At 42.0% G+C, this 19,538-nt stretch overlaps 1 protein-coding gene across 2 annotated transcripts in view; it reads left to right on the top strand.

Moving 5' to 3' along the window:
- The first annotated feature begins 1,491 nt into the window (after window positions 1-1,491).
- Window positions 1,492-19,538, top strand: part of PIWIL1 (piwi like RNA-mediated gene silencing 1) — a 29,152-nt gene continuing 11,105 nt past the window's right edge. The window contains exons 1-11 of one of the 2 annotated variants that reach the window (XM_083476430.1): window positions 1,492-1,624; window positions 4,377-4,436; window positions 6,906-7,010; window positions 7,890-8,004; window positions 9,283-9,408; window positions 9,705-9,919; window positions 10,365-10,486; window positions 11,219-11,299; window positions 14,756-14,953; window positions 15,971-16,082; window positions 17,851-17,977. In XM_083476430.1, coding sequence (XP_083332556.1) covers window positions 6,924-7,010; window positions 7,890-8,004; window positions 9,283-9,408; window positions 9,705-9,919; window positions 10,365-10,486; window positions 11,219-11,299; window positions 14,756-14,953; window positions 15,971-16,082; window positions 17,851-17,977 — 1,183 coding nt within the window. In that variant the 5' untranslated portion in view covers window positions 1,492-1,624; window positions 4,377-4,436; window positions 6,906-6,923. Of the gene's footprint in view, window positions 1,625-3,657; window positions 3,767-4,376; window positions 4,506-6,905; window positions 7,011-7,889; window positions 8,005-9,282; window positions 9,409-9,704; window positions 9,920-10,364; window positions 10,487-11,218; window positions 11,300-14,755; window positions 14,954-15,970; window positions 16,083-17,850; window positions 17,978-19,538 lie in introns of those variants that run through there. The other variant, XM_083476429.1, reaches the window with a different exon arrangement.

The raw sequence follows: 19,538 nt of genomic DNA, 5'->3' as shown, positions 1-19,538 counted from the left end.
GATTGAGATCAAGCAGACATCTTCACTGTGCTCTTTTTGGTGCCTGCGAAAAACATTTCTGTTTTGGCCAGTGATGGCCAAACTCAGCCCTCCAGATGTTTTGGGACTACAACTCACACCATCCCTGGCTAACAGGACCAGTGGTCAGGGATGATGGGAATTGTAGTCCCAAAACAGCTGGAGGGCCAAGTTTGGCCATCACTGGTTTAGGCAAACCTCAATCAGATGCTTAGAAAGTCGCCGTAATCTTAATCTACCTTAGTTTTTTAATTTATCTGATTTCTTGATTCACTGCTCCATCTGGTGGGAGAGACATATATTGCTTCCTAGCCATGTGCCAAACTTAAAAACAGAAGCCAATTAAGCAGGTGCATTCATTACAGCCACTTCCAAGAACTATGGGTTGCTAGATGGTTTTCTTTCTCTCTCTTTCATAAAAAAAAACCTGTTTCCTGTCCAAGCTGGCCATGATTAAAATCAGATGATGGTGTTTGTTTCTTTATTAATACTGTTTTAAAGACTAATTGATTGATTGATGCTTTATTATTTTAAATGATTTCTGCTTTATTTGTGATGCTGCATTATGTTTTATTGTTTATAAGCTGCTTTGGGATTCGTTTGAATGAAAAGGGGCCTTGAAATACAATGAATCAAATCAAATCTTTCCTTTTCCCTCCGCATCCCACTTTCCTTTTGTGCCGTGTCTTTTCATACTGCAGTCCTGACAGTGATTGATTGATTGATTGGGGTCGATGAAAAAGAGAACATTTTGTTTTATTAACAAATAGGAAAACTGTCCAATTACAAAGATTAAGCGCTGCTACCGCTTCTAAATCCAGCGAACCTGAGGCGCTCTCTCCAGCGCGTCCGAAAACTCCGGGTCGCTTCGGTAACTTTCGGGACTCCTCGGTAGCTTTCGGTTCTTTCGCAGAGCGGGGTAAATACCGTGCGCTTCCCAATGAGCCGCCGCCGGCTGCAACCGACCGGCTTCGGAAACATTCGGCATCACATGCCTGTCAGAAGGAGCGGGAGGGACGGCGAGGTCACGAGGACCAATCAGAGCTCGGCGCGCTTCTCCCTCGCTTTCGAAGCTTTTGCGAGGGAGGGTGATTCGTCGACGGAGTTCATCCGCGGAGAACACGCGCGTGGGAAAAATATTCCTATTATTATTATTTTCTACCTTTCTTTTTTTGCGATGAGGAATACGACAAAAAAAAAAAAGGCTGGGAGGGGGGGGTCTGTGTGAGAAAATGGGCCAACAGGCGCCGGGGATTCAAAAGGCGAGGTTCGTCACGTGACGCGGAGTGATATTCTTTTCTTTGTGACGCCCCCCTCCGAATTCTCTTCACAAGGTGGAAAGAGCCGTTAGGGCGTAGCCCCGGTCTTTTTTCTGTGTGGGCGTGTCTTATTTTAGAGTTGTGGGCGGGGTCAGCTGGCACGTGCTCCTCCCGGGGTCTATAAAAGGCCGTTTAACCGTCGCACTAACGCCTCTTAGGAGCGGTTGGAAGGCCCGTTCTAACGTCTCCCGGGGTTCGGTCGCTGGTGGGCAGGACAAAAGGGGCCGTGGGCGCTGGGGGTGAAAAGGGGGTTCGACTTTCCTCAAATTATCAAGGCAAGTTCTCAGGTCTGCAGTGCCTCTGCACATGTGCAGAGTGCCTTCGTAAATCAAGTGTTTGTTTCGAGTTTTTGTTGTGTATTATGTGGGGGGGGTGGGGGAGTCGACGGCTCCCGTTCTAAATTAATTTTTAAACAATAATTACATTCAGGATTTTAAAACCGTTGTTTCTGTTATCATCAAGCCCTTCAGTTATCAAGGCAGATGGTGGGAGGGTGTTGCCTCAGGCCTGCGGTGCCTCTGGGCATGTACAAAGAAGGTATTTGCTTTGGGTTTTGTGGGTTGACGGCTTTCTTAGCTCTCACATTATTTGGGATTTTAAAAATGAGTTTTAAGTATTTTTCGTTTTAAACCCTTTAATTATCAAGGCAGATGGTGGAATGGTGTTGTCTTAGGCCTGCAGTGCTTCTGTGCATGTACAGAGTGTCACTGCTTCGTTAATGTTTCATTAGGTTAATGAAACAAGGTCTTGGCTTGAGGGGCTGTGGGGTGGGGTTGCCCCCCCTTTTTAAGTTCCTGCATTATTTGTTGCTTTTAAAAACCTGTGTGTAATATGTGTGTGTGTGTATATATATATATATACACACACACACACATATATATATATATATATATATATACACACACACACACACATACATATATATATGGATGGTTCCCTTGTAAATTGCCTTGGAAAACTTTATATAAAACTAGGGTATAAATAATTTAAAAAACAACAACAAAGAAAGCTCTGTTAGATACAGATGCATATTAGATTATTGGAGCTAAATTAGTTTTTCCTACAGTGAGGGAGGAAAGTATTTGATCCCCTGCTAAATTTGCCCTTTGACGAAGAAATGGCCAGTCCATAATTTTAATGGTAGGTTTATTGTAGCTGTGAGGAACAGAATAACGGGGGAAACCCCAGAAACTCGGAAGACAAAAGTCAGATTGATGTGCATTATAATGAGTGAAATAAGTATTTGATCCCTTTGCAAAAGATGACTTACGGTAGTACTTGGTGGCAAAACCCTCATTGGCAATTACAGAGGTCATACAATAAACCTACCAATAAAATTATGGACTGGTCATTTCTTCGTCAGAGGGCAAATGGGCAAATTTAGCAGGGGATCAAATATTTTTTCCCCTCACTGTAGCTTCTCATTGATCTCAGTTTGGCATACTATTACAATTAGTCATGATTATCAGTTTCTGTAGGTCTACTGTTGAGTATGATTAAAATTGGATACATGTCCATGTATCTACTCTTGAGTTTGTTACAAATACAAGCAAACTTTTATTCCATAATACTGTAGGGTTTTTTAAATGAAAACATTACACAGTAATAGCAGTGTGTATTTTGTGTGTTTGCGTCATTTACATGTGTACTCAAAAGAAGGTTTGATGGGACTTATTCTCATGTAAACTGCAAACACGGAAGTACATCCAGTGTTAGTCATGTTTATTGATTTCATTGCATCTGCTCTGGATTTAACCTTGACCCATTAATTTTGGTGGGTTTAGTCTTAAATTGCTGTTAGTTAGGCATAGCCCATGCATGTGTGTTTGTGATACAGTGGTGCCTTGCAAGACGAAATTAATTCGTTCCGCGAGTTTTTTCGTCTTGCGGTTTTTTTCGTCTTGCGAAGCACGGTGTTGGAAAAGTTTTGGAAAAGCTTCAAAAATCACCAAAGTCTTCAAAAACCTCAAAAAGGCTACCACACCGCGTGCTATGAGTTGCTCCTCGAAGTCATGTCGCAACTGTATTACCGGTTTTAAGAAAAAGTAAACAAACTTGCAAGACGTTTCCGTCTTGCGAAGCAAGCCCATAGGGAAAATCGTCTTGCGAAGCAACTCAAAAAACCAAAAACCCTTTCGTCTTGCGAGGCATTCGTCTTGCGAGGTACCACTGTATTGAAGATGCTGTGTGTCCCAGTAATTTAATACACATTTTTTATTTAGTTTGTATCCTGCCATTCATTCAAAGTCTAGGATGGGATATAATTTAATATATTATTTGGATTTTATAATATATCTGGCCAACTCTTTTCTAGGATCATTCCAAAGTGACAAAACAAAAAGATTGTATTGAATTTATACTGCACACCTGACTTGAGTTTGTGAGTTCACAGTAGTTTCATCAGTAACCATCTATCTTTCCTCTTAAAAGTAAGTATTGAAATCAGCACACTTAAGTAAGGCATGGTTAACGTAGGTCCTTGGATTTCAACAGATTACTTATTACAGGGCTTACCTTTTGCTCCATGTGTGACTTCTCTTGCTCATGACTTTCGCCATGAAAACCTGCTCTTTAGAGCTGAAGTGCAACAAATGGCAATTCGGGTTTTCCATGGATTCTCATTTGTTGTAAACCATGCATGGGAAACATGGAGGAGATGGAAGTGTGTATATACCTTTACTGTAGTTGGCTACACAACAAAGAAACTACTTGTTGCTGTTGCTTTTCCCTAAAAACAGAACTTTTTGATATTAAGTATAGCAAGCATATAATACATATTCTACAGCTGCACTTGTGTCTATGTCTGATATTGCATTCAAACTAGTGAGTGAATAGCACAGCAGTTGAAGAGGGGTTGGGAAATGTATGTAAAAATAAGAATACAGAAAGGAGAGGGGGTGAGTGGAGAACGTGGAGTGAGTAGGAAAGGAGGAAGAAATGAGTCAGAAATCCAGAAAAAGGTAGCAACAGGTCTGGAGTAAACTTTTTAATGTTAATTTTATCTGAAAGTTTAATTTATATTCTCCCTTTTCTCAAAAGGAGCTCAAGGTGGTGTACGTACTGCTTTTCTCCATTTTATCCTTGCAACAACCCTGTGAGGTAGGTTTTGGGGAGTGGAGGTGTGGTGAGCTGGCAGCTGTGGGAAGCACCTCCTTTGTGTGGCATAGGGTAAGCTGTTGGGGTAAGATCTCCCTTGTGGACTTTGGGGGGGAGGGCGGTACGGTTCCCCATGTGCTGTTTCCATTTAATCTAACTTGTGTAAAATGAAGGTTATGATCTTCATACCAAAGCAGTGATAACCCCAAGCCTTTTTGGTCAGAGGTATAAGTGCACTCATTTCTACGTGAAAGGGAGTTTCCTTGAGTTAAATATGGCTTAATTCTAAATAATGGGAGCCTTAAAATAGAATTTTATAAGCCCCATGGTACACAGTGTCTTAGAGCTAAGCATATCTGTATCTAGTGGTTGCTATAAATTCCAGTGAATTTTACTTTGAAGCCTCACAGCCTGCTAAATTAGCTTCCAAAAGTTGCTAGTTTAGATAAGAAATTGCTAGCCTACTGGGGGCTCGGCAGAAGAAGGATGTTAGAATTATGTCCCTCTGGCAGCCTGCTTGGTTTCATTGCGGAGGAAAATGACAATTTTAAACAGCAGAAGTTTGAGTAAAGCACTGATTGATAGGTCGGCAAGTGGCAATTTTCAGCAGTGGCAGAGGTTTGAGTAAAACGAGAAGGGGAGAATGGGAGCTTACACAGGAATTGTGTAAGCTTTTTGGTGTTAGCTTCTAGGGCTGGATGATATATTGTCCAAAACTAATTTGAAGTCCCTTTAGTGATACTGGTTTCATAATTTGACCTGGCAATATATTGTGAATCATAGTGTGTGTGCATGCGCTCTGCAAAAATCACAATGTGGGAAAAACCGCAAAACCATCCAATGCTTCTATATAGCTCCATCTTTATTTCAGACAGTGTGACATATCAGTATATCATGATGTTAAGCTGGTGATATATCACGATGTTGAAAACCAGATATCGCCCAGCCGTATTAGCTTCTGAGTTGTACCCATTGCTGCTATTTTGCTTTGTTTAATCATGTTTCTTTTTAAAAAGCAACCTTTACTCAAAATTCTGCCATTGTTTAAAACAGCCGTTTCCCTTTGTGCACTTCCCTTCTTGTTTTACTCAAAACTTCTCCCATTCCTCAGATGCCTTGTGTGAGAAAGGAAGGACATGAACCTGTACATAATGTGTTTCACTCCTGGTACCATGTGCTATCATTAGCATGGTATTCCCGATTTAGTGTAGTAACTTAGATGATATTTTTATTAACAAGCAAACACCCTTGTATGTGCAACGTCCGTCAACTGAACATAACCTTCACTAACTGAGCTAACTGACAAGCTTGCTCTTAGGAGTCTATTCATCTTAAAAGCATGCATAAATAAAAAATATATAATCATGGTTTGTATGTGCAAAGTGGGCTGTGGAATAGCAGAGGACAGGTAATGAGAATGGTGTGCAGGGGAGAGTTGAAAAAAGGCAATAGAAAAAGTGAAGGTGGAAATGGAGTGTACAGGGAGTTGTGAAAAGGAAGTAGGCAGCATGGGGATGGGATTGAAGATGAAAGATCTGAAGAATAGTGGGTGAAAAGCAAGCTTAGAAGTTGCATGGTGGGATGGGAGAGTCCAATGGAGTTAATGCGGAGGGAATAGCAGTGGAGTTGGTGAGCAGGGGCAAAACCCCTAGTTAATAATGTTCAATAAAATGCATCATGATTCTGGCCAGAATCATGCAGTGTGACGCTTTCCTATAGCAAAGTTAAAAAAAGAATTTGCTACCATGTTTTAAAGATTTGGGTGCATAAACCAAAGCTGATTCATACATGATAGACTAAACTTAATCTTAGAGGAGTCCACTCAAAATGCAAATTGCCTACATGTGCTGCTTGTTCCGTGCTTTTTAACATCTGACAAATTGGATAGTAAGCTGAACACTGTGCTGTCAAAATGAAATACAAGAGAAATCCTTTTATTTTAATGCAAAAGTGGTGAGAGCACATTTATTACATCAGTTTTGATAAAACTGATAAATATTAAATGTATATTTTAAGTGCTATGCTAGAAAGCATCTGATCTAAGTTGAACATTTTTTTTCCAAATACCATGGTATTGTGTAAGTTCAGCAAACTATTCAGGGGCCAAGTTAACACAATTTTTTCCCTATAGGACAAAAAACCATGGGGGTCTTTTTTGAATGAGAAAAAAGCTAATGTAGGGAAGTGACTAAGCAGCCCTTCCTGCATTTCCTCCACTGAAACCTTCAGCCTTTGTTTTGTGTTGGTTTCAGTGTTGGAGAAAAAGTATGAGACTATTAATCTGTAGTTTGGCCTTTATTTTTAAAGGATTCTTTGAGCATCTTCTAATAGTGCTCAAAGACTTTTCCATTTGTTGCCCAGAAATTAGAATGAGCCAGTGTGTGGCTTTAGCTTGAATGCTGGTGGATAATTTTTTTACCTTATTGGAATATGAGGGAATCAAAATGTGTGCATTTCGTTTAATAATTGCAGCTTGTTACTTGAGCGACCATGTCTGGTAGAGCCAGAGCCAGAGCAAGGGGAAGGGCCCGTGGCCAAGAGACTGCTACGCCTACAGTAGGAGTACCTATGGTGAGTGTTTAAAAGCTTAAGGATTGGATATTTAGATATAGGGAGTGTTGATTCATGCATAGTTTTATATTCCATTGCTTTGAGTTTTCTTTAAAACTTCTTTAAAAGTCATTGGATGGTTAATAAAAATAGCCCACTGAAACTATTCCAGTAATGTCTTGCACAGCTTTGACTTTGTTTCCAAGAGTCAACACATGTGTTTTTATTTTCCATTTGTGGGCTTTGATAAGGTGTTCAATAACTCAGGTGACATAAGCTTAATAAGAAATGATATTCAGATTTTCAGAGTTACACTTCTCTGGCTTTCCTCTTTTTTTGTAAAGGATCTTTGTATGTCATCCTCATACCTTCCACAATGTTTTTCCTTCCCTTTTGTTGTCTGGCATGGTTGCTAGTGGCCAAAGGTCAACCCTCAGGGACAGCAAAAGAAGAAAGAGGTAGACTGGTTGGATTGGTGGGGAGCGGGTTTAATACCATTGTTTCTGCTGGCTTGTTGGCCACTGCAGGTCCTTCACAAAAGGTTTTCTAGGAGGTTCATTCCTTGTGTCCAGATTGCTGGCCATATTATTGGAAGCGGGTGGGTCTCCATGAGTCCCTCTGCACAAGAGCAGGAAGGAGCTGCCTTGCCAGTTCAGAAGCCATAGTATCACAGGCAGCTGTTGGTACTCAAGTCTCCTCACTGTCTCTAAAGATTGGGGCCTGTCTGGAACTTTCAGCAGAGTCTTTTTCACCTAGAACAACCACCTAACCTTTTATAACCCACAAATCTCCCTGTCATGGGCAGTTTTAGGAGTTGAGTCATATCTGGATGCCTCTTTCACCTTGGATATTCATGGTGAGTGGCCAGCATTCTTTTCTAATTGTTATTGAATTATCTCGGTTCAGGCACCTACCTATATGCAAACTGCAGCTCAGCAACCTGAAGCTGAGCCACCGGCTGAAGGAGAACTAATTGGGCGTGGGCGGCAAAAAAGAGGACCTGTTGCACCAAGATCGCAAGGTAAGTGCAGCAGAAGACCACTGTTGTTCAAAAGAGCCTGTTGTCTCCATATTATGTTGCTGTTTGGATTAGCATTAGATTTCAAGAAGTTTCAGTTAATTAGCATTTAGCTTTTTCTGTTTTCTGCTGTGATACTGCCTGTTTGGATTTACTATGAGAAGGAAGATTTACTGCTGAGAGTTTATGAAATGTGGAAATAAACAAGTTATTTTATTTATTTTACAATATTTATATAATACAAGAGTTAAAATTATAATCTTGCAGTCCTAACCACATAATCATTTGTGTGCAGTGCTTATATATCTATGCTTCAGTTTCAACATTGTCTGGTACTACCCCAAGCACTTATTGAAAAACTTCTCCCTTTGCTTCAGGTAGTGTTGGAAGTAGTGTTGGTACTGTGGGCTATCTCTAACCTTGTTGTTGTTGTTTAGTCGTGTCCTACTCTTTGTGACCCCATGGACCAGAGCACGCCAGGCACTCCTGTCTTCCACTGCCTCCCGCAGTTTGGTCAGACTCATACTGGTAGTTTCGAGAACACTATCCAACCATCTCGTCCTCTGTCGTCCCCTTCTCCTTGTGCCCACCATCTTTCCCGACATCAGGGTCTTTTCCAAGGAGTCTTCTCATGAGGTGGCCAAAGTATTGGAGTCTCAGCTTCAGGATCTGATTTCCTTCAGAATAGATAGGTTTGATCTTCTTGCAGTCCATGGGACTCTCAAGAGTCTCCTCCAGCACCATAATTCAAAAGCATCAATTCTTAGGCGATCAGCCTTCTTTATGGTCCAGCTCTCATTTCCATACATCACTACTGGGAAAACCATAGCTTTAACTATACGGACCTTTGTTGGCAAGGCGATGTCTCTGCTTTTTAAGATGCTGTCTAGGTTTGTCACTGCTTTTCTCCCAAGAAGCAGGTGTCTTTTAATTTCGTGGCTGCTGTCACCATCTGCAGTGATCATGGAGCCCAAGAAAGTAAAATCTCTCACTGCCTCCATTTCTTCCCCTTCTATTTGCCAGGAGGTGATGGGACCAGTGGCCATGATCTTTGTTTTTTTTTGATGTTGAGCTTCAAACCATATTTTGCACTCTCCTCTTTCACCCTCATTAAAAGGTTCTTTAATTCCTCCTCACTTTCTGCCATCAAGGTTGTTTCATCAACTCTGGGTTGGCAAGAGATGCAGTGTTAAGATTTAGCTGACTGAAATTTCTTGCTGATACTGGGGGGGGGGGGGGCTAAACAAGTGCAAGTCATGATGGTTCCTCCCAAAATTGCAGAACTTCAGATTTCAGCTGGTTTTCAAGAAATGTCATTGGGAGAAAGAGGTGGACGCCGCAGAGACTTCCATGACCTTGGCGTAAATACTCGTCAGTCAATGGCACATGTTAAAGACTCTAAAACAGGTACACGATTCTAAAGCATACGAATGTGTAAATTATAAGTACTACACAATAATGAATAAGGATGCTGTATTCCTTTCTAATTTAGCAGCTGCTCTGTTGAACTCCCAAACCACTATTTAAATTTCCAAGGTGGCAGAGAAAGCTAAATGAAGGCCAGTGTGGGAGGGGGAGGAAAGGGAGTCCAAGGCTCACCATGCCTGTATTAAATTCTGGTGGGGCTCTTGGAGTTCTGTTCTATGACTACTAACTTCTCTGCTAGCAAGAGATGGCTGATAGCAGCTGGATGCCTTTTTCAGGTGCTTCAGGTACTCTGATAAAATTAAGCACAAACCATTTTCGGCTGACTTCTCGTCCGCAATGGGCCTTGTTCCAATACCACATTGACTACAATCCACAAATGGAAGCCCGGCGTCTTCGTTCAGCTTTGCTGTTTCAGCACGAGGACCTAATTGGGCGGACACATGCTTTTGATGGGACAATTTTGTTCTTGCCAAAGAAACTGGAAAACAAGGTATGGTGGCTCTAAAGTTCTTAAAATCTAGTTGTGCCTAAACTTTCTAACACAATAGTCACACTGCATCTTCTACGCTATGTGTGCTTTTCACCTTGGCTCTGAAGTTCAGGGTGGTCATAGCAACAAACTCAAATGGCTTGAGATCTGTATTCCGTTTGCTGCTGGGTGCTTTATTGGTTTATGCTGTGAACACATTTGCAAACTAGAGAAACTTATGAGCACCACATGTCCACTAAAACCAGGCAAACGCTAATAGAATGCTTCCTTTGAGGTCTAATTTTGCTGGGAGGTAGGTAAGGAAGGTATCCTGTGGGTACCAGAAAGGGACTCTGTGGGCACAGACACCAAATTGGCAACAACCACTCTTAAGGGATTGATCTGTCTGTTCCCTTGATGTAAAGCAAAATCTTAAGATATTTAACTTGTCACTTAATATTCTCAGGTTTCTGAAGTGTTTAGTCAGACCCGACAAGGAGAGACTGTGAAGATTACAATCACTTTAACCAATGAGTTGCCATCTACTTCACCTACATGCCTACAGTTTTACAACATTATTTTTAGAAGGTTGGCTTTCAGTGTTGATTTCCTGTGAAAGAAAGTAATGCTAGTGATGGGACAGCAGTATGTTTATTTTGATAGCTCATATTGGTCTTCTGTTTGTGGTGAGCCAGATTTTTTAATGCACTGTAAGTCAGCTAGCTTAATTACTCTGAAATACTCTGCTCCACTGAATGGAGTGAGTTTTTCCTATTTGCTTCTCTAGGCATGGCCATACAAAATTACCTAGTTTTTATCATGCTTGCTTTACAGTGACAGTGTGTTGAAAGAACCCCTGCTCAGTTGATGCTAGCTTCTTCAGGGCAACATCCTGGATAGTTGCTCTTCATTGTTCTCCAGAGTGAGAAGGGAGTGGGCTGCTTTAGCTGTCTCTCCATTTTCTGGCAGTAGTGCACTTGACAACCACATGTTTTGTGGATTTTTGTTATTAGTGACATGCTCCTCAACAAAACTTATTGCTGTTGCTACCTTTCAGGTTCTCCATACCAGTGTGTGGTTGGAAGGAAATGGTTGTGCGGATGATGCTAAGAGTTGTTGCCTATGTAAAATCTATATAAATCTGACTTGCCACATAAGAAGTACTTAAACAGAACTGAGGTGTTCTTTTCTATAAATGTTCAAGAGAGACTTATGGAAAGACCTTAGCCAAACCATGGCAGAACCTATATTTTAGGTGCTATGCTGTGGATTGGTAGCACTGTTTACTATCTAACCACTCCCAAATATTTTTTTTTCCAGGCTACTGAAAATAATGAATTTGCAGCAAATTGGACGAAATTATTACAATCCAAGTGACCCAATCAGCATTCCCAAGCACAGGTAATTAAATAGGGCTTAAATGTTTTGGTGCTCTTGTAACAGATTTTCAGGTCAGCCAATTTTTACTCTACTGAACAGCTTATTGTGTTTCATACCTATTTTGGATAATGTCGTAATTTTTTGATATCCTGTACAGTGGTGCCTCACAAGACGAAAATAATCCGTTCCGCGAGTCTCTTCATCTAGTGGTTTTTTCGTCTTGCGAAGCAACCCTATTAGCGGATTAGCGGTTTAGCGGCTGTTAAAGGCTTAGCGGCTAAAAGGCTATTAGCGGCTTAGAAAAGGGGGGGGGGAGCAAAAAAAAATGGCAAGACTCGCAAGACTTTTTTGTCTTGTGAAGCAAGCCCGTAGGGAAATTCGTCTAGTGAAGCAACGCAAAAATGGAAAACCCTTTCGTCTAGCGGGTTTTTCGTCTTGCGAGGCATTCGTCTTGCGGGGCACCACTGTACTTAAATTTTATATAGTGTACTTTGCACAGTAATATGTAGCATAGACCAACAGCTGTTTTTGCTTTGTTACGTTTTGTAGATAAGGTCATGTGGTTCCCAACCATTTTTGTATGGTGACCAACAAATCCAAATTGCCTTGGCAAATTGACTTGGGTGACCCATTGATTTATTGTCACATGTATTGTGGACCGTAGTTCTTCGGCAGCTGTTAGTTTCACACTTACCTCTTATAACTTTTTGTTGTAAGAGGGATGAGATGCCTTTGGTGCCTGCATATTAGAAGCAAGATGTAATAGCCACTCAAAACCATAGGTGCCAACTCCCTGAGGCCCAAGTACCCACAAAATTCCCCATGAAGGGGCCAGGCACCCACAAATTTTGGTGCCAGGGCCATTCATGCTGCGTGGCACCCACGAGCCCGGGCCGTGGAGCTAGTTGGCACTCCTGCTCAAAACAGTTCTGAGCATCTTTTGAACCACCACTTGATGTGCTGTCAGAGAGCAGTTTCCAAGTGTTAAAATTGAAGATTTAAGTCTTTCTGATATTAGATTACCAGTATAAATACAGCGTTATAATATGCAAATGAAACTAAGTTCTAAGATATTCATCATACCATTTAAAGGCAATGATCATTTTGGATTAACTGAAGAAGCCAATGACCCACTTGCAGGTTGCACCCCACAGGTTGGGGAACACTGCGATAATACAGCTTTTTCATCAGCCTCTTCTGAATGACTCCCATTGCTGAAAGTGGAGTAGGTTATTACTCCTCCCATTTGCTGTGCTTCTTGGTCTACAGTGATGAGCTTCTCCTTTCTGCCTGCTTCAAAGCAGTGAGGCTTACACACAGTTCCAGCTCTGAACTTTTATGTCCAACATCTGCACATGTAGTACTGTGTGACTCAAGAGCCACTGAGATAGAACTCTTCACTGTTGTGCATGAGATAATTGGTAAGGGTGGAAGTTACTTTTGCAAGGATCTATGGCTAGAGTTAGGTGTGCACTTGTCTTTTATTGTCTGCTTGCAACAAAGATAAATGGTCGCCATTGCACATGGTGGACTGCATGTTTACTTTTTAGAAATGCATTTCCAAAGGAATGTATTTCAATCTTTTTCCTATTAGCAGTTAGAAAACAGTGCTGACTGCAAAGATGTGTACTGTATGTGGGTCGCAGGATTTTCTATTTGAGCCTATTTAGAAAATCATTTGTGGAAATGTTTGAACATGTCTCTGTTGGAAGCAGGCAAGTGTACCTTCAGGATATGGTGATTATTGGGGCATTTCTCTTTTTTCGAGTGGAAGAACTGCAGACATTCCTGGATGGGATTAACTGTATCTGGATCATTGCCAGTTTGTGTTCAGACATGAGTTTGGGACTGAATCAACCTTGGTTACCCTGATGGATGACCTTTTTATTGAGTTGTTGTCATTTTGATTGTGTATTTTGATTTTATTCTGTGTACTGCCCTGAGACCTCTGTATGTAGGGCAGTAGATAAATTCAATAAATAAAAAAAATAGGTGGGATGGGCATCAGTGGCACTGCTATGGTGGCTCTGTTCCTAACTGCAGGGTTGGGAATGAGGTGTTGCACTGGGAGAGTCCCTGGTGTTTTGCAGTGGGGTTCAACAGAGCACTATTTTGTCCCCAGTGCTATTCAACATCAATATGAGGCTGTTAGGAGGGGTCATTAGGAGTTTTGGAGCAAGTTATCATTAGTATGCTGTAGATATCAGACTATTTCTCATTACATCTGTGTCAGGAGAAGGTTTGCAAGCCCTAGACAGATCTAGGCCATGGCGGACTGGTTGAGGGTCAGTTAAACAGCTTGGGTCCTGGAAGGATAGGCTTTCTGGGTAGCTGGTTACTATGTCCAGGAGTTGGGTCAATTGCCTCTTCTGGATGGTGTGCTTCCTTTAAAGGAGCAGGTATGCAGTCTGAGGGTACTTCTTACCATGTTTCCATCTCTTCCACTAGAGGTCCAAGTGAATTTTGTGGCCTGGGGTGCTTTTTTACCAGCTGCATCTGGTATTCCAGCTGCAGCCATTCCTGGATCTCAACAGCCTAACCATGGTGGGCCATGCAGGGTAACTTCAATGCTCTATTGTAATTTGGTTTATGTGGGGCTGCTCTTGTATTTCATCAGAGAGCTGCAGCTAGAGCATAATAAAGCAACAGGCAAACTGGTTACAGGAGCAGATTACTGGCAACATCTTAGTCCACTGCTGAGTGAGCTGCACTGGTTGCCAATTTGCTTTTGGCTGGTTCAAGGGCTTGTGTTAATTCACAAAGCCCTAAACAGCTTAGGCCAGAAGTTCCTTAAGGAACACCTGATCCCTTAATATGTCACCTTTGGCACTTAGAGTGGCTCCTTGTGCCTCTGAGGTTTGATTGGCTTTTAGTGTGCCTTCAGTGGGGCAGAGTCTGCCCTGTGGAACTCCCTGCCAGTAGACGTTGAGCAGGAGTTGTCTCTGCCTTCTTTCATGTACTTTTTGAAAACAGCACTGCACTTTGAATTTTAATTTAAACCAACCAGCATCTACTGATGTTTTATTTGTTTTTAAATTCTGTCAAAGGCAGGTTTTATTGTGTTTTGTATGTTGCAACCTGCCTTGTCATTTATTTTGAAAGAGGATGATACGTTTTCAGATAAAATTTTGAAGATTTAGAATTTCAGAAATCAGGAAAGCATCTTTGACTTCATGACCTTTGGAACTGTTTCTTTTTGTTAAGTTGCAGATTCTACAAAGCATGATCGTAACTGTAAATGAATAGCTTCTCCTAAAAATGTCCAGTTGTATTCTCAAAGTGTTGGCCTGGTTCCTATGTAAAACCATACCATAGTTAAACCAGAGTATAGTACATAAGCAGATTGTGATCTGTTAACTGTAAACAAACCATACTTTGCTTACTGAGCAGGGTTCAATCAAACAAAGCATCTCTTGCAAACGAGGCCACTGAATGGCAATTTGTGATATGACTTTCTGTCCTCTGTCTGTATGGCAGGTTGATGATTTGGCCAGGTTTTACAACTTCCATTCTGCAATACGAAACAAGTATCATGTTGTGCACAGATGTGAGCCACAAAGTTCTCAGGAGTGAAACTGTTCTGGATTTTATGTATTCCCTGTACGAGCAGGTGGGAGAACAGCGGTTCAGGGAAATATGTGCTAAAGAACTGGTTGGCTTGATTGTTCTTACAAGGTAAGATTTGTTTGATCATTTGCGGGGGGGGGGGGGGGGTTACTTACACCTGATCTCACAGAAGGGAATTGTAGCCATGCTTGCAGTACCTGTTGTCTAGATTGTGTTTAGAAAGTTGGTTGCTGTTAATAAATGGATAGGATTGCTTTACTTGGGTTTCCACTGTTCCTACTTATTTTAGCACAGTATATTTGAAAGCAGTGAACAGTTTGCTAAAGAGCACATAGTTGAAAGCACTTAAAAGGGTATTACTGGTCCAAAATCTAAATAACTGTTTCTCTTAAAGGAACAAAAATAGTGTTTAGCATGTGCATACATTGCAAGGTATATCATTGTTTGCTTCCCTGACTTAGTCTTCTGCCCCCTGAAGGCTTTTTAGCAGAGTTCTGGTAATGTTGACGCAGGGCTGATTGAAGTATATTCCACTGTAAGCAAAAGGCACAAAGTTACTATTGCCCTCTGAATGAAAAAATCTGACTTCAAATAAAGCGACTTAATTTAGCGATTGTAAGGGATAATGTTTTACCCCTTTGTGGGCACTTTGCTTATCCCTGGGATGGAATGTTGACCTGAAATGCTCTTTCTGCCATAAATCTCCCCTATCCTGCTGAATTAATATAAATTCTGCATTCATAAAAGAGGGCTTTCAAGATGGGCTACCTCCTACTTGCTCCAGGGCTTTCCTGCAAATCAAGGAAGTTTGTCTGCTTGTTGTAGGGGTTTCTCTTCAGAGTTCCTCTCTATTTCAGATTTGGGCAAGTATTTGAGTTTTAAATGTTCTGACAATATCCTTTTTCTTTTCTCCAGCACTTGGATAAAACAATCAACTGAGAGAGGCTTTATTTCAAATTGAGTTGGGGGGCCTGAAAGTATCACCATGTCTCTTTTCCTGTTATGCTAAGGCAGTTTCCTGTCTGAGACCGGGTCATTTAGTATTGTTAACAGTTTTTTGTACAATGTTTTATGCTGAAATCACAAAGGAAGCTAGATTAACAGAACATTTCAAAAATTTGCCAGATATAACAACAAAACATACCGAGTTGATGACATTGATTGGGATTCCAATCCCCAAGCTTCCTTTAAGAAGGGAGATGGAACTGAAATCAGCTTTATGGACTACTACAAAATGGTATGATACTTCCACTGGTATGGCTTCCACTGTGTTGAACCTTCTCATTAGCTTTTCTAAAGTTAAGATTTGCAAAAAGTACTCATTGTTTTTGTCTTTCTTTTTACCAGTTAAATAGTACAGTGAACTTAGCTATTTAAAGATATGGATCTTGAACTGTAGGCAAATACTTGTGACCCCAAAGGCATGTCTTTTGCTACTGTTTGTTAGAATCCAGAAATAATTTTGAGAGGAAAAAAGGGGTGTGGACTTCTATATTCTCTATATTCAGTAGATTGCCTTGCCTCTGTAGAGACCCCAAGTCCTTTTTCTGCCTCCTGTACACGCGGATCTGTTTCATCTCACTCATCCCTTTGTCTCCCTTTATGTAATTATTGGTGACGTAAAGTATTGGTAGGCTTCCAGTCAGGGCGAAATAACAAATTACAGAAACTATAGGGTTGACACTAAAAATGGCAGCTTGGTGTTCCAGTCTTTGCTCTGAAATGTGTTGTTTCACTGCTCCTGTTCTTTGCCATTGGCTGCCCCTGGCAGATGTGGGGCTCAGTATCATGTTGGAACATGAGATGAGTGAAACTATATTGCAGGGTTGCTGCTTTTTCATAAGCCCCACTCTGGTCCTTACCTGTACATCCACAAATGATGTATTTTTTATGAATATGCTGAGCATCTCCAGTATTTGCAGAACTTACTTTAGTGGCTGTAGGGAGTTTATTACTATTGTTACAAAAATTGGGTGCTACCCCCCACTCTCTGCCAAGCAGTAGCAAGATTCCAGGGCGTTCCAGGTACTCACTCAGGGTTTCTGCTCAAGAATTGAAGGTGCAGCAGAGACTGTCATAGCTTTAAGAACTGATTTATTCACATATTTACACCTTCAGTCTGCATAGAGGGAGCCCAGAATGTACAGCATGGTCTTCTCAGGCAGGGTTTGTTCCCCATAGCACTGGAGCCAAAGGCATCACTCCCAGGTAGCCTTCAGCCAAGATGGATCTCAATGTTTGTTCTCCAGTCTACCCCACACACCATGCTCAAAACAATTTTTTCTTGTCACCTCACGCCCAGTTAGCCTGGCAATCTTGTCTGCCAGGGCTCAGGTTTCCTATTAGATGGACTATCAACACCTTTTTGTCATATTAACAACCTCTATCCCAGGTGAGGCCCTGACTTGGAAAGAAAGCTTTGTGTTTTTCCTATGGTCTGCAATCACCCCTTCAATACTCAAATAATCAAAATTCTGCCGTTTACTAATTTCTAGCATTTAGGGGGTTCCCCCGAAACTCACAATACTATAGATTGTACAGATACTTTTTGGGTGGTGGCTGTTTTTGTTTTTTACTTGGACTTTATATTCTGCTCCGTTCCAGAGGCTCAGGGCAGATCACAATGTATTAAAACCAAGCACAGTCCATTCTGTTGGACCTTGCCAGGTGATCTAGTTCTACACATTTTCTGCCATATAGGGCACTCTGCAAAAGGTTACACTGCAAGGCTAGTTTGGGGAGGGAAGAGTTCTTTTTTAAAAATAGGCCTGTTCTATTATTTAAAGGATGTGAAACTAATTTTCTTTTTTTCCATTGTGGCATGCCACTCAGTGGGTCCCAGCATTATGTTCTGTGTTCAGAAGTGTTGCAGCTGCTAGCATCTTCCGTTGGCTATATTTATGATATTGTGGAACTTGCATCTCTCCATGTGACACAGCTCCTTCTAACTTCATAGTCAAAAAGTTTTGCAAAACTAAATTCTAGATGATGTGCTTTTGATACAGCAATATAGCCAAGAAATCAAAGACCTGAATCAACCACTTTTGGTGAGTCAGCCGAAGAGGAAGACAGGCCCAGGAGGTGTCATGGCAGGTCCAGCCATACTTGTTCCTGAACTTTGCTACCTTACAGGTATAATACAATTAAAAGTAAGCTTTCTGTCATGTTATCTGCATCTCAGTATTTTTGTTAATATTCTGGATCAAGACAAACTTTTACTTCGGAGTACAGTCATACTTTGTACAGTGGTACCCCGCAAGACGAACGCCTCGGAAGACGAAAAACTCGCTAGACGAAGGAGTTTTTCATTTTCTTAGCCGCTTCAGAAGACGCATTTCCCTATGGGCTTGCTTCGCAAAACGAAGCTTGCCCCGCAAGCTCTGGGGATAGCGGGGAAGCGCAGCGCATCTTCCCCTCTGTCCCCGGAGATTGCGGGGCAGGCAACGGGGAGAAGCAATCTTCTCCCCGCTGCCCCTTGCTTTAAACAGGTCCAGGGACAGAGGGGAAGGCGCGCGGCGCTTCCCCTCTGTCCCCGGACGGTCTCCATAGGAATGCATTGATTGATTTTCAATGCATTCCTATGGGAAACCGTGCTTCGCAAGATGAAAAACTCGCAAGAAGAAAAAACTTGCGGAACGAATTAATTTCGTCTTGCGAGGCACCACTGTACTGTTGACACCACTCAGCATAGTTCTGGTAGCTAAACTATGGATGTAGTGCTGATAGGGTCCTTCACATTAACACTCTTTCACAGGAATCTTACAGTTACATTTGTAGCAGTTGGATAATAAATGAGGGGCGTGAGAGAGCGCACGGATGCACGGGGAGAACGGGATTTAGTTAACTGTTGCCTAGCTGTATATTCAGATAAGAAAGAATGGTTTCTACGTTATAGTTACCAGATTTTTTTCAATTATTCTGGGGGCACTTTCTTTCTTTCTTTCTTTCTTTCTTTCTTTCTTTCTTTCTTTCTTTCTTTCGAAGCTGAGTAGCAACAGGGAGTCAATAGTGGGGATGGAGAGGCAAAAGACCCTGGGCCCAAGCACACATGCATATCCCGAGCCTTCCCCGCTGATCTGCCCCCTTCCCCCTTTGTTTTGACAGATCGAGAGAGGCTCGGGAGTCGTGGGCAGGTGGGAATTGCCCAGGAGGGGCACAAGGCACTGTTTCTCTACCAGGCAAGGTGCAAAGCCCTTCTTTTGCACCCTGTGAAACAAAAATGCGCAGAGTTTTTAAAAAACTGGGCAACGGTTGGCCAGCCGCAACTCCCGAGCCTCCCCCGATAAGTCAAAACAAAGGGGGCAGGAGATCTGTACCGCCTGACGTCCCCGGTTTCCCTTTGGCAGTGGCAGCAGCAGTCAGCAGACCGGAGCCAGCCTGGTAGCACAGTTGGTTCTGGCTGGCTTCAGGAGCTGCTTGCTGCTGTGGCACCCACCATTTTTCCTCGCTGGAAGTCCCTATATGTTGTGTCTTGTGTGCAACAGTGAGAAGCTCCTGAAGCCAGCCAGAGCCAACTGAGGCTGCTGCTGTCATGTTTCCCGGGGACAGATTTGCAAATCTGGGGGCATTCCAGGGAAGGAATTTGTCCAGAGACAGATTTGCGAAACCGGGGACTGTCCCCAGGAACTGGGGACATATGGTAGCCCTATTCTATGTGACATTTTGCCTTAAATAAGCTTTTTCATATTTGTAG

The sequence above is a fragment of the Podarcis liolepis genome (genome assembly GCF_965112155.1).
Source record: "Podarcis liolepis genome assembly, chromosome: 15".
Classification (NCBI taxonomy): domain Eukaryota; kingdom Metazoa; phylum Chordata; class Lepidosauria; order Squamata; family Lacertidae; genus Podarcis; species Podarcis liolepis.
This window is presented reverse-complemented; position numbering and strand designations above follow the sequence as displayed.